The 14,986-nt window shown below is 36.2% G+C and overlaps 1 protein-coding gene across 2 annotated transcripts in view; it reads right to left on the bottom strand.

Annotated features, from left to right (window-relative positions):
• Positions 1-1,330: 1,330 nt before the first annotated feature.
• LOC106870656 (ankyrin repeat domain-containing protein 40) overlaps positions 1,331-14,986 on the bottom strand; it is a 44,260-nt gene continuing 30,604 nt past the window's right edge. For both annotated transcript variants that reach the window (XM_014916805.3, XM_014916806.3), the window contains exons 3-5: positions 12,187-12,354; positions 9,837-10,010; positions 1,331-6,407 (exon numbers count right to left, since the gene is read on the bottom strand). In XM_014916805.3, coding sequence (XP_014772291.1) covers positions 6,103-6,407; positions 9,837-10,010; positions 12,187-12,354 — 647 coding nt within the window. In that variant the 3' untranslated portion in view covers positions 1,331-6,102. The remainder of the gene's footprint in view (positions 6,408-9,836; positions 10,011-12,186; positions 12,355-14,986) is intronic.

Raw genomic sequence — 14,986 nt, 5'->3', positions numbered from 1 at the left:
AAGCTGCCATTTTGGAAGATCACCACATAACTATTCAGCAGCTAGCCTAAGAAGTGAAGATAAGTGGAGGGTCTGTGGAAAACATCATTCATGACCATTTGTACATGCGGAAGTTGTCTGCATGATGGATTCCCTGGATGCTCACACCTTTTCAGAAGTAGGAACAAGTCAGTTGCTACCAGGCTCTTTTGGCAATGTGCCAAGAAAATGAGGAGGACATTTTCAGCAGACTTATCACACAGGATGAAACATAAGTCCATCACTATGATCCTGAAACACAAGTCCAGTTGAAGCAATGAAAGCATGATAACTCACCACCTCCAAAGAAGGCTTGTATCCAACCTTCAGCAGGCAAGGTAATGCTCAGTCTTTTGGGAGTAGTGATGATGGATTTTTTTGGCAAAGGACACCACAATTAACGGGGCATATCATGCTTCTCTGCTGCAGAAATTGCAGGACACCATCAAATCAGAGAGGCATGGCATGCTGACCAAAGGAGTCCGCCTCCTCCAAGACAACGCCCCAGTTCACAATGCACATGTTGCCAAGATGAAAGCACACTCCTGCGGCTATGAAATCCTTCCTCATCTCCCTTACTCTCCAACCTCGCACCATCTGAAATCCATCTCTTTCCAGCCATGAAGTCTTTTTTGAAGGGGAAGCACTTTTAAGATGATAATGAACATATTTTCAAGGTAAAGTCTTGGCTCCAGACTTCTACAAATGAGGTTTTCACAGCTGTATAAAGCAATGGGAGAAATGTGTCATCATTGGTGGTGGCTATGTAGAGAAGGACTAATAATTATGCCAAGTTTCATTTATCCCAGTCCTTGGGAAGTGGGTCAGTGGAAATCTTTAATGACCACCTCTTGTGGATGTACTCCTAAAAATTATAATCTTAATGTGGTTCACATATAATAAAACTAGCATATTTTGATGAAAATGGATAGCACAGCCCTATGGCTCACTGGATCCTGTCGAACTGTCCAACCCATGCCAGCAAGGAAAACCAACATTAACCCTTTAGCACTCAGATAACTGTCAAATGTAATGCATTTTTATTCACATTACTTTCAATTAATCATGTATTATCTTGTGGCTTCAGGTTTCAATGAGATTATTGTTTACTTTTAGAATGACATAGTAGGGTAGTGCAAGGGGCTGGATCTGGCCAGTTTGAACATAAAACTGGTAGAATATTTGGGCTGGTTTAAATGTTAAATGATGATTATGATAAAGCGATTTGAACTCAATACATAAGACTAGGATAGGAATTGTCAATAGATTCCAACATTAGCACAGTGTAACAAAATGACAACATGAGGACAAGTTTACAATTGTAATATTTAATATCATAATGGCAAATTAACACTGTATCAGTCATGTGATAATCATTTCAGTATCAAGTGATAACAAAATATGAATTTACACATTCCTTCATCAAGAGTTGTGTGCTAACTTCGTAGTTCAAAAAAGGTAAAGAAAAGAAAATGAAGAATTAATAATACTCTAAATAGAATTTACAAAATTAGGTCTGCAAAAAGGGCTCTTTTTAGTTTATGTTGCATGAGCATGTGTGTGTTTATGTACCAATACCTCGTTTTATATTTCTTCTTTAAATGAAACCTATTTATGACAAAGCTTAATATTGCAGCAATTTAACAGACAAGGTCATGATAAAAATGGACATCTTCATTGCTTGCCTGACCACAGACGTTCCCACTCAAATTTGTGTCTTTCTCATAAAGAAACATTTTGTTGTTTTATTAGTGCACATAAAAGAAAGAAAAATCAGTCAATCACAGTTTGTCTGCTTTTGCATTTTGGAGTCTGTTATTGTAACACTTGTATAACAATTTCAAAACTTAAAGTACACTTCCCAAAAATGTTTTCAGGTTTCATGACACTTTGGGTAATCATCTTCTGCTATAGCCTGGGCTGACCAAAGCCTTGTAAGTGGATTTGGTAGATAGAAGTTGAAAGAAACTTAATATAAATATATACATACATACACACACATATATATAAAGTTGTGTGTCTGAAAGTGTATATATTTGGGTGTGTGTTATTTCCCCCTCAACTTCATGTGTGTTTGCTGATTGTAAACAAAGGCCTCACTATTCACACAGACAGTCTCATATGATTATAGTCCAATACAAAAGCATGTTTGGGTTGCATGATCTTTATAAAGAAAAGGCTCAATTAGCGTCATTTGTTTTCAATTTGGGCTGTTTGTTGTTTGATAGACAGGAAGATTATAACCTTGCTTGGAAGTGAGGATTGCCATTAGGAAGGGCATTTGGCCACAGAAAACTCTACCCCATGTTCCAGTATATGAGCCATACAAGCATGGAAAAGTAGACATTAAAATGATGGCGATAATTTTTTTTACAAAGATTCATTTAGTACTCTTGTTATTTCAACTTGTCATGTAAACTTAAAGCAATATTAATAGCTACCAAACTATAAATTATAAAACAAATGGAACATAAATGTTATGGAATTATTAGGACTTTCTCGGTCAACTTTAAAAACCATAATAAATCAATTTAATATAATAGTTGCCATACAAAATTCAAGTGAACATAATACTTCTAAACTAACAAGCATAAGCAATAAAATAAATGTAGTAAATATGGCAAAATCCTTGTGTCTGAGTGGATAAGGGTTCACAAGTGTCACTCTCCCAAGGTACTGATAAGAAAAAAGCAATAACTTTCATCAGATGAAGCAAGAAACTTAACAAGTCACTTAAACCTATGAAGACCATATTTTAACAGAATCACAAGTGTATAGTTCCAGATAGCAAAAAGGAGATTCCTCTAACACTGGTTTTAACAACAAAGACCTTGGTGAAATAATTTGTGCATTAGATTGACCTTCACAAAACAATCCAAAATCTGAATGCAGCAATGGGAGATCTGTAATGATATCAATGAACTGTTATAAAGAAGAATTAGAAGACCACAATAAAAATAAAAACCTAACACAACCAGTCATACCATATTTTTCATTGCTTTACATTTTTTATTTGTTACACAAACTAAAGTATAACAGCATGCTTTTTATTAAATTACATATAATTCTCTTCAAAAGATTTTATATATTGACATTGTATTTGAAATGAATGTATATTTCTTTCAATAATTAAAAGAACTTCTTCTAGCAACAAACTTCCTCATAGCAGAGTAAAAAAAAGTGGAACATATTTATTTTAGTAATTGAGGTATCGGTGTAATTATAATAAACAGGTGTATACATGCTATATGTGCAGGTGTGTTCATATATATATATATATATATATATATGCATTTCTGTCCATTTTGATAGGTACAGTTGATAGTTAGAGATCTATAGTGTACACACATGCCACACTAAGAAGTTTGATGACATTTGGAAGTCATAGAAATAAGCAAAAACCAGTTAGGAGGGTGAAAAATCCAAACCCAGTCAGTTGGTTCATTGTATCACATCTCCTTAGCCTCTTACAAGGCTTACTAATCTTCATTCATCACTTTATCATACATGAGATGGTGTTGTTTAGGTGGAATACTGAAATATGGTATGTGATATACTGATGTGCACACATCATGTATTCTGAGTATATAAAATGATATGTGAATCAGTTGAAGGAAAATTTTACTAAAAAATATTTTGGATAGTTTTTATGTACTAAGAATGAAAGAAGAACTGTGATGAAGTTCAAATTCTATAAAGAATGTGAACCAGGTTTTGGCAAATTATTTTTAAGAATTATTTTAAAGTATGCTGGAATATGTGTTATTTGCATATGAACATCTATATAAATAAAAATACGGAAAGAAACATAAATATATATGCATGTGTGTAAAAACAAAATATATATATGTGTATGTGGAAACAAAATGTAAATATAAGTACAATTAAGAATATGGGAAATAAAGAAAAATAATGAGAACCAACTAAAATTTTAACCCATGTTAACCTGTTTGTTAATATTAGCTGTCATTTTTTGAAAGCTCAGGTTCTTTATAACTTTGTAAGTCAGCACAAGTGAACAAAAACATCGTACTGTATTAAAAGAAATCATACCACTAAACTGCTCTGAATTTTGAGCTGTTTCTCTTATTAATTATTTAGAAAACTAATCCCTCTTCAAATTTGCAAAACTAATGTTTTTGATTGAAAAAAATATATTATGTAATAATTTGAAGGAGCCATCATTTTCTCCCAAGGCTTTTTTGACAGCAAAGAAATAAAAGTGTAATTATTATTATTATTATTATTATTATCTGGCATTTCTTAGATAGGGTAGAAGCTTGAGATATTTAAAAAGTCAATGCCTTCAGTTTATGTGAATTTATGATGTTTATGCCTTTCTGAAAAGCATTAGTGATGTAAACAAAATGAAGCACTTCCATCTAAAAATAGAAACTAGATCTGTAAACTTGGTCTCTCTCAAAACTTAACCACTGCATTAATAAAAATAACAAATCTGCCCTAGTAAATATGATTTCAATCTTAGGGACTAAGCCTAAATTAAATTTTTTTTTTATTGTTTTGAAGGGTTGAGGAAAAATTTGGTTTGAACTGTACCAGTACTTGACAGGTACTTGTTTCATCAATCCTAGAATGATGAATGACTATGTTGATCCTGTTAGGATTTGAACTTAGAATTCAGAAGGATGTAACTAAATACCACAAGGCATTTTGTATCACCAGTGGGGGTTGTCTGAGGCGTGGTTATTGCTAGTTGAAAACCACTGATTTTGCCATCCACCACTCTTGTAGACATAATTATTTTATAGGAACAGAGTAAAATAAAATTAATTCATTCCAGCCAATTACTGATACTTATTTTATTGACCCAAGAGGGATTGTAAGGCAAAGTTGACCTCAATGGGAGTTGAACTCAGAACTGTGAGGGACAAAACTAAATACTGTAATGCACTGATTGAGGCTGTTGCTTTAATGATACAGCCATCACAACAACTTTTCTAAATATAGTAATCATAATAATTTATTTATGGTCTTCTGCGTTGGCAGAATGTCACAATTATTTGAAGTGGGGGACAGAAGTGTATAATTGGTTTAACTGTCCTTAGTGCTTGATTGGTACTTATTTGAAGTTTCTTTTATTCAACTCCAAAAGAATGAAATGTGAAGTTGTCACTGGCAGGATTTGAACTTGGAAAGTAAGAGAACAACTAAATACAGCAAGACATTAATTTTATTCAGCATTCTGCTACCTAGCAACCTGATAATGATTTCTTAAATAGACACAAGCACAAGACCAAAAATTTTGTGGGGAAGAATGAGTTGATTACAGTACTTGACTACTAATATTTTATATTAATCAACCCTAGAAAGGTTGATAAAATAAAGTATCAATCAAGGACTAGAAAACTGAAAGGAAAAGTTGACCTCAACAAAATTTGAACACAGAAAGTAAAAGTAAAGAGCCAGAACAACTACCTCAAAGTATTTTGTCTGATGCTCTAACAATTCTGCCAGTCACACCAACCTAATAATAATCCTTCCTATTATAGACACAAGGCCTGAAATTTTGGAGGAGGGGGCTAGTCAAATACATCAACCCCAGTGTTCAACTGGTATTTATTTTATCAACCCCAAAAGAATGAAAAATAAGTCAACCTCGATGGAATTTGATCTCAAGATGTAAAGAACCAGAAGAAATTCTGTTAAGCATTTTGTCTGACATGTTAACAATTCTGCCAGGTCATCAATAATAATAATTACTCATATAGGCACAAAGCCAGACGTCTTTTGGGGCGTGGAGGGTAGACCCTAGTACTTGACTAGTACTTCATTCTATCAACTTATTTAAAGTTGATCAAATGAAGACCTCATTTCATCTAGATGGATGAAAGTGAAAGTCAATATTAGTAGTAAGTGAACTCAGAACATAAAGAGCTTTAGTCTATTGCCCTACAGAATCTGCCAGTCACCCCACTATCATTATAATATTAAGGATAATAGATGCTTAGCTCATTCCTTTCAAAGTTTACATGCATGTGAAAGAGAGAGAGAGAGAGAGAGGGAGAGAGAGAGAGAAAGTGAGCATGTGCATGCATGCTCGTGCATGAGCTTGTAGTACATTTTTTAATACAAAATTTGTTCAGACTTCAGTTTTGTGCCAACACCATAAGTCCGAGATGAGGCACTGATGGCTTTGTTAGTAAGAATAAGTTCTAATTCTTGGAAATCCACAAGACGCTTCACATCTTTGTCTTTGCGGATGATCGTATTGGGCAATTTACGTATTTTATATACAAGGCGTTTATCAATGTTCAGTTCTTGACACAACAAGTTCAGGAGGGCATCAAATGTCAATGAAGACCGATCCAACTCTATTTCTATGTAATCTTGTTCTTCAACATTGGCAACTCTTGCTCTGAGGACGATTTCTGGAAAACAGATAAACAAATTAATATCTATGCTTATTATACATTTTCAAGTGTATTTATGTATGTTTATGCATGTGTGTCATATTATCATCATTGTTTTAACATTCACTTTTTCCATACTTGGAGGGGTCAGATAGTGTTTATTGAAGATTTTCTACAGATGGATGTCCTCCCCCATTACCAACCCTCACCTATTTTCAAGCAAGGAAATATTTCTTTTTGGCCAGACAGGTTTCTACAGAATATTGGAATTGAATGACACTACTTGTATGATAGTGACACTCATATACAATATGCATCAGGTCATTAACAATGAAATGTCCAAGTTTCTTATGCACCAAGTTTGACAGTCGATTATTCAAGTGTTTTATCCTGACAATTCTTTGTTTTACAACACTGAAGAGTTACATCGTCAATTTTCGAAATGCAGTTCATGGTGTCTGATTATATCGTGAGTTTTCTCTTGTAAATCAATTTTTGTGAACCCATGGATAGATAAAAAAATTGTGTTGTTTATGAATATGAGTTCCATCATGGAACCAATGCATCCCAGACAGCTCAAAACATCAATGAGGTGTTTCGTGAAGATGTTGTGACTGAGTGCACTGTATGTCGATGGTTTCAGAAGTTTCAGTCTAGTGACTTTACTCTTAAAAATCAGCCTCGTGGTTACCTGAGACCAAGGTGGATAATGAGGAGCTGGAAACTGTAGTGGAAGTGGATACATTTCAAACTACGTGAGTTAGCAGCAAGGTCTGATATTTCCATTCCAACTGTATCAGACCATCTGAAACAAATCGGTAAGGTAAAGAAGCTGGACATGTGGATACCACACGAACTGAACAAGCATCAAATGACATGTTGTCTTGAAACTTGCTGTTGTGGCATAAAAGCAAACCATTTTTGCATCGTATTGTTACATGTGATGAAAAATGGATTCTTTTCAACAATGGCAAATGTTCTGCATGATAGTTGGATAGAGACGAAGTGCCAAAACACAATCCAAAAAAGAATATTCACCAAAAAAAGCTAATGGTATCTGTTTGGTGGTCCAGCACAGGTGTCATCCACAACAGCTTCATGAGACCTGGTAAGTCAATTACACTGGATGTATACATCAACCAGTTGGATGAAATGATGAGTGAACTTGCAATTAAACAACCAAGATTGGTCAATAGAGACAGGCCAATTCTTTTGCAAGACAATGGTTGACCACATGTGGCACAAAAAATGCTACTCAAGTTACAGGAACTGAACGTGGAAGTACTTAGTCAGCCACCATAATTCACCAGACCTTGCACCAACTGACTATCATGTTTTCCAGGCATTAGACAACTTTTTGAAATGAAAAAAAAATTAATTTTAAGAAGATGCAAAAACAACCTTTCATGATTTCATTACCTCTTGCTCTCCATAATTCTTTGCTACTGGCATAAATAATCTACCGATAAAATGGCAAAATTATGTTGATAAATTAGGAGCATACTTAAATTAACTGCATTGCTTTTTGTTGAGATAAAGTAAAATAAACTTTCAGTTCAAAATCAGACACTTCATTCTTAATGACCTGATACATTACAAGCTTCTTTCAGTTTCTGCCTACCAAATCTACTCTCAAGGTTTTGGTCAGCCTGGGCCAAGTGTCATTGGGTTTACACTGGCACCTTGAGTATTAAATTGAACCTGAAATTATGTGGTTGGGAAGCAAACCTCTCAACAACACACACCCATACCAGTACCTAGCCATGCCTGCACTTGTATGTGAATGCAACAATTTCTACAGAGATTTTTGAGATATTTGTGCATCTATTGCTTTTACTGTGTTAATTTCAATCATGTTCAATCAAAGGTCCTTTTTCATCAGACAAAACTTATTTACATACTCCGGTGAATGTAGGCAACATTCCTGATGTTAGAACTTCTTAATTAAATTGTTTGGTTGTGAACTTTATTCATTTCCTCACCCTTAAATCAGAAGTATCCTACAAGACAACCTTATTACATGTGCTGACACAGCTCTCACCAACCCATGTTTTATTAACTGCCATGTATCACGATTCAGTTTATGCCACTTTTGTTCTTCTCTCTTTTACATTTATGAATTACTATTTCTAACCACAAACTGTTAATCATGGGTAACACTTTCCTTTGAGCTACATCTTTGGACTCTCATATCTGCTATCATTCTCAACAACACCTCAATTCTTTACATTATATTTTCATTACTTCCATGAACAGAAAGTTTGAAAATATTCTTCAATAGGGACACAACAGCATTGTTTCTTTCAGCAATACAAAGACAATTGTTACAGGTAAAAAGAAGACAATCTTACAATATATCATCACACTTATGCATGAACACACAACAATGATACTGTCTCAAACATCATCATCAACAATACGAGCCACTTTCAGTCACTTAATGTTTTAGCTATGAAAATCTTTTCCTGGGAAGCAAATTATCCCAAGATTTAGATCTAGTGACAAAAGTTCCTGTTGTGACCACAGCAATGAGATGTATCAAGGAAGTTTAGCTGCTGTATTGAGCAAATTAGATACTTTCATAGAAGATACCTAACTTGTCAATCCCTTCTCTAGGACATACCATTTAAAGCAGCAGCATCTCTATAAGTAAGGGCTGCAAGAAATCATAAACACTTACAACCTGCATAGTCAAAAAGATTTTTGATACAAAAGAACAATTTAAACATGTAAAGTTCATGGTTATGGACAGCTGCATCATCTAGCCCATCTAATTGTATGTAGCCATTATAGGAGAAGTACATCTTACAACTGTAAGAGAAGGGAAGACTGAACAATTAATGAATGTGTTGTTAGTTTGTGGTCTTGAATTAGGATTATATGTTAAATAGGTGCAGACGTGACTGTGTGGTTAAGAAGCTTACTTCCCAATTATGTGGTTTCAAGTTCTGTCCCATTGTGTGGCACCTTGGGCAAGTGTCTTCTACTATAGCCCTAGGCCAACAAAGCTTTTTGAATGGATTTGGTAGACAGAAACTGAAAGAAGTCCATCATATATATATATGTGTGCATGTGTTAGTGTGTACCCTTGTCCTGATATCATGTTGGTAGTAAACATGCATCATGGTCACATAAATGATCTGTAAAAAAATATGTCTGGCCATAGGCAAATATTGACTTGCTTGGAAACAGGTGAGGACTGATGACAGGAAGGGCATCTCATTTAACTGTAGAAAAATCTGCCTCAGTGAATTCTGTCCAACCTATGGGAGCATGGAAAAGTGGATATCAAAATGATAATGATATAAAAAAATTTAGAAACAAAAACTGATTCCAATACTATCTTTTGCTTAAAAGGTTAGAAGTTATATCTATAGCTTGCTTATTCTTCTCTAGTTTTCAATTCCAATCAATCTATATAAAAATTAACATGATGAAGCTACTAACCATTTTCAAGGTTAAAGGCAAATAAACCTTTGGATGGTGCCATCTGCTGCTGTGGAACACCACTGAGAGCAGGTTGTGCAGGGTTTGCGTGTGGCATTGTTCGATGTGCCTGGTAATTTGAATGTATTGGTATGTTCTGTTCTTTTATATCCAAAGCAGCAGTGGCATCTGTGACTGTAACAAAAGACAAAAGAAAGAAAGAAAGAAAGAAAGAAAGAAAGAAATTAAGAAAAGAAAGGAAAGGAAAATAGCAACTACATTTGTTTAGAACCATGAGCTGTAACTAATTCCTTTGAGCTACATCTTAGGACTGCCATATCTTATCTTTAATACCTCATATCTGCCACTATTCTCAACATCATCCCAAACCTGCTGTCAATGATCACAACCACCTTTCTCCTTCATTCACAATAACCACCTCTCCATCTCTGTCACAATACATCTCTTTCTTGCTCTCCAACCACTCTTCAACCATGCACATCATCTCCCTATTTCCTGATCTATCTACAGGTTTATTATACTACTGCTCTTTACCATTCCTGTACTGCTACATATCACCTCCTTCTTGAGCCACTCTTAGTTCTTTCACTTCCTCCTCCAATCTGATACTTGTCACCAATAAAAACCTCCACCCTTGTTCATCATTCACTACATTCATCTCTATCTCACTCTAACTGTCTGTCACTCTCCTATTACACTCTAATGAACTTACCCACCTATCTATGAACATCTCCATTTCTGATCTCTTATATACTCACCTTTTTGTAACTTGCAAGTCTCACTACCAGCATCTTTGTCTTCCATCCAGTTATCCCCACTCACCCTTATATAATGTGGGGTAGCTTTTTATCTCCTTTATAGCAAGATACCTGAGCCTGTTCCTCTACTGTATTTCAGCATCTCAATACCTGGCATAAAGACTTGTACTAAACTCCACCCAGTCAAGGGAACTTTGTCCTTCTCTTGCAAAGTTACAGATGACCTCACTAGTGCCAGTGTTATGAAAAAAAAAAATGTGCAGTACACTCTGTGAAGCAGTTGGCATTAGGAAAGGCATTCAGGTATAGAAACCATGCTGAAACAGACACTGGAGCTCAATGTAGTCCTTCAACTTGTTGAATCCTGTAAACTACACAACCCATACCAGCATGGAAAACAGACATTAAATGATGATGAGGAGGAGGAGGAGAACGCACTGCACCAACAATGGTATTATGCAAATGACAACAACAATTGATCCAGCATCATTTTATGCAAGCTTTCACACACTTCTTAGGGACTGGTGAGGAATGGTTGAGCATCATCGATAATGAACTGATTCTTACTTTAATCTTCAAAAGCTTTGGAACCCAATCCAATAAAGGAGTACTGTGTTAGCTCAGTCTGCTAGAAATAGCAGCCAAATCACCCTTAAAAAACATACTAATACCATCTGAAATAAGGAAGGACACAGTGGATAATGTAGTCCTTGATACACTATGTTTGAATAAAGGATAGGATGGTCACAACTGGAATGCTCAGATATAGACCTGTTGGATTGGGGATAATTTGAGGAGGATAGGGCTTAAACAACTACTAACTACAAAATGTCTATTTATTTCTTTCAAGAAACATCATAGTTCACTGAGCTGATGTTTATTGCCAGATCCTGTAGTGTTCAATGCATTGAAACAAATTTCGCCTCCCAAATAGAATATCGGTATAAGGGAAGTAATTATTCCTGCAAGAGGTATTTGTCATTTAGAAGAGGAAAATAAGATACTGATATTCAGTGTCCAACATTAAAACATTATACTGTATGTTAGGTCTCATTTAATGGATTTAATGTTTGTATCCTCATTTGTTAGCATAAGGAGGACACTGAAAATCATTAGTTTGATCTCTGCAGATGTTTCAACAATATACAGGGATAGCAGGCAGCAAGCTGGAAGAATTGTTAGAATGCCGGGCAAAATAATTAGTGTCATTTCATTGTCTTTACATTCTGAGTTCAAACTCTGCTGAGGTCGACTTTACCTTTCATCCTTTCAGAGTTGATAAAATAAGTACCAGTTGAGTAATAGGGTTGATGTAATTGACTTACCCACTCCCCTGAAGTAGCTGGCATTGTGCCAAAATTTGAAACCAATACAGAGGGACAGCAAAAAAAAAAAAAAAAAAAGGAAAAGGAAAAGGTGGAAATAGCATAAAAGAAACAAAAGTGAGCAACAGAAAAGAGTGAACAGAAAAAAAGAGGGATACAGAGAAATGAAAAACGATAGCATAGGAGACAGCAGAGAAGATAGAGGGAGATAACAAAAAAAAAGGAAGGTGAAAATATCAAGACAAAGAGAATAATGTTTCTACAAACCATTCTCAGTGTTATATGAATATAGTCCTTTGGATGGAGGCAGCTGTTGAGGGGCACTTGAAGGTGTGGACTGCGTAGGAGTTGTGTGCGGAAATGGAGGATGAGCTAAGTAATTTGGATGAATTGGTAAGTTGGGTTCCTTTATATCCAAAGCAGCAGCATCTGAGACTAGAATGAAAGGAAAAGAAGAAAACAATAAAGGGTTGAAAAGGAAGTAGGGGTAATAAAACATATTTGGAGCATTCCTACTGTTAATTGGCTATTTAATTAAATGGCTGTTAAATTTTGGGCTGGTCTATTTTGGTATACAGTAGTCCCCAGATATTCGCAGGGGTTATGTTCCTAGAGTACCCGCGAATAGTGAAAAATCATGAATATTGGACATGGTCCATAAAAATGCCTATAAATGTCAAAATATGACATAATATATATATATATATGTATATATCAAAAATACATTTCTTTGCCTTCTCTTCTTGCTCACTTTCCCTCCTCTTTTCACTTCACTGTGTCCCTGTGCTCCTCCTTAATTCTTCTGTCTCTCTGCCTCTACTTCTCTCTCTTCTCACCGCACGTGACTGGTGTTCAACCAAACCTGATCTTTCTTTTTTGGTTCGTCCGTGCAACATCTATATTCCTCCCTGTGCCTGTGAAATCTTGTATCCCTTGTAAGGCTTTATTTCCATACATGCCAGCTTGATTTAATTCATCCTTAGTTGAAAGACGTCTGTTGTTATGTCTTGTTATTTGTATTTGTGTAACATTCTCCATTTTTTTCCGTCCTTGTTTTCATATTCATTTGCTGCTTTCTTCCAAGGAATCTAATGCTCTTAGCTTAGTTTTTCCTTGGGGCTGTCCAGATTGGAGCAAATTCGAGTATAACCAGCCGATATTGCAAAGATAATCTGGAACTCGACTGAGGAAAGAAAACTCTGAATGACCCACCCTTGTTTTCTTTGTATCGTCTATCTGGATGTTTTGTTGTTCCTTTTTTGTATCCTCTAACTGTCTGGATGTCCTGGGTTCTTGTCCCATTTTGTATTTTATATATGTATATGTATATATATATATTTAATACTAATTTAATAAAAATAAAGTAAAATGTAAGGTTACTCACCAATAATAAATAATATTGATTTAAGATGATGATGATGATGATGAAAATAATGATGGTAATGACTGCACAGCAAAGAAGATTTAAAGCTCTTCAGGTGACACCTGTTCTTCAGGTGACACCTGTTCTTCAGGTGTTTTAGGGGATGTCGTATCTTCATGCAAGGCTTTCTTGGAAGCCTTGAGGAAAATTGTGATGGGAAGTTGCTGTTGTTGTTTCTTCATGGTCGTGAGGAGAGTTTTATATGTCTGCATGGCAGCATTGATGGCATTTTTAAATTAGAGGGACCGAACTATATAGGGATCCCATGCTTCCACCTTCCCTTGCAATTCTTTTACTGTCCTTAAAAGGTTGGACAGACGTTCGAATGCCAGGCCCATCTCATCCTCCTCTTCCTCTGGATCTGGCACTTCCTCCTCTTCTTCACTGGCAGACTTCATTAATTCCAACAAATCTTTGTCTGTTAGGGTTTCAGAGTGGTCATCGATGAGGTCAAAACCTTCACCAAGTACCTTTGCCAGTTTCACCGCTTTCTTGACAGCCTCACGCTGAATAACTTCAGGTGAAAAGCCCTCGCAGTCCTGGCCTCTCTGGCCACACATTCTTCTAGCATGCAATGAAGGTTTCTTTTTTCATGTCTTTAAGAGTAGCGTGGATGACTGACAGGCACGTTGCGATCATGAAGTTATGCCAGTACTCCTTTAACTTGAAATTCTCATCTGAATCCAAGGTGTTGGAGAGAGTTCTGAGTGTAAAGTGCCTTGAAGGCACAGATCACGCCTTGATCCATAGGCTGGATGAGGGAGGTGGTGTTGGCAGGGAGGAACTCGACTTGAACTCCCTCGTGATTCAGATCTAAAGAGTGACCACCAGCATTGTCCATAACAAGCAACACTTTGAATTCCATGCATACGTTTTGGAGGTATTCCTTGACTTGAGGGATGAAGCATTGGTGGAACCAGTTCAAAGTTAGACTTTTAGTAATCCAGACCTTGGGGTTGTGCATCCAGTGGACAGGCAGCAGGTTTTTATTCTTATTTTTGAAGGCCCTAAGGTTTGCAGACTTGTAGATAAATCTTGGTTTCATTATGAAGCCAGCAGCATTGCCACACGTAATTAGCATTACTCTGTCCTTCTGTGCTTTAAATCTTGGGGCTCTGGCTTCGTCCTTCATGATGTACGTTCTGGAAGGCATCTTCTTCCAGAACAAGCCAGTCTTGTTCATATTGAAAGTCAGTTCTGGCTTGTATCCCTTGTCCTCGATGATCTAACTGAAGGTCTCAAGGTACTTCTCAGTGGCTACTTTGGTGGCTGATGCTGTCTCTCCATGCAGGGAAACACACTTTATTTTAAACCATTTCTGGAAATGATCAAACTATCCCTTGCTGGCTTGAAAATCTTCAGGCTCCGGTGCTGTCAATTGTCTTGGTTGCAGTTCTTTGGTGCCTTCTGCTCTGTCTTCTCTGTTGAACTGCTGGTATAATTTCAGTGCTTTTTCGTGAATGATGTTACTGCTCAAGGGGATGTTTTCCTTCTTGCAGTCACTGATCCACAATGCCAAGGTAGATTCCATCCTGAGGAAGTGCTTATTTCTCACTATCGTTATCTTTTTGGCACTTTCACAGAAACTTACTGCTATGGTAGTCCTGATTGCCATCTCGTTCTTCTTTATGTAGCATATGGTGA

This window comes from Octopus bimaculoides, chromosome 7 (assembly GCF_046866305.1).
Source record: "Octopus bimaculoides isolate indiv1 chromosome 7, ASM4686630v1, whole genome shotgun sequence".
Lineage (NCBI taxonomy): Eukaryota > Metazoa > Mollusca > Cephalopoda > Octopoda > Octopodidae > Octopus > Octopus bimaculoides.
Note: the sequence above shows the minus strand (reverse complement) of the source record. Positions and strands in the feature narration are given on the sequence as shown.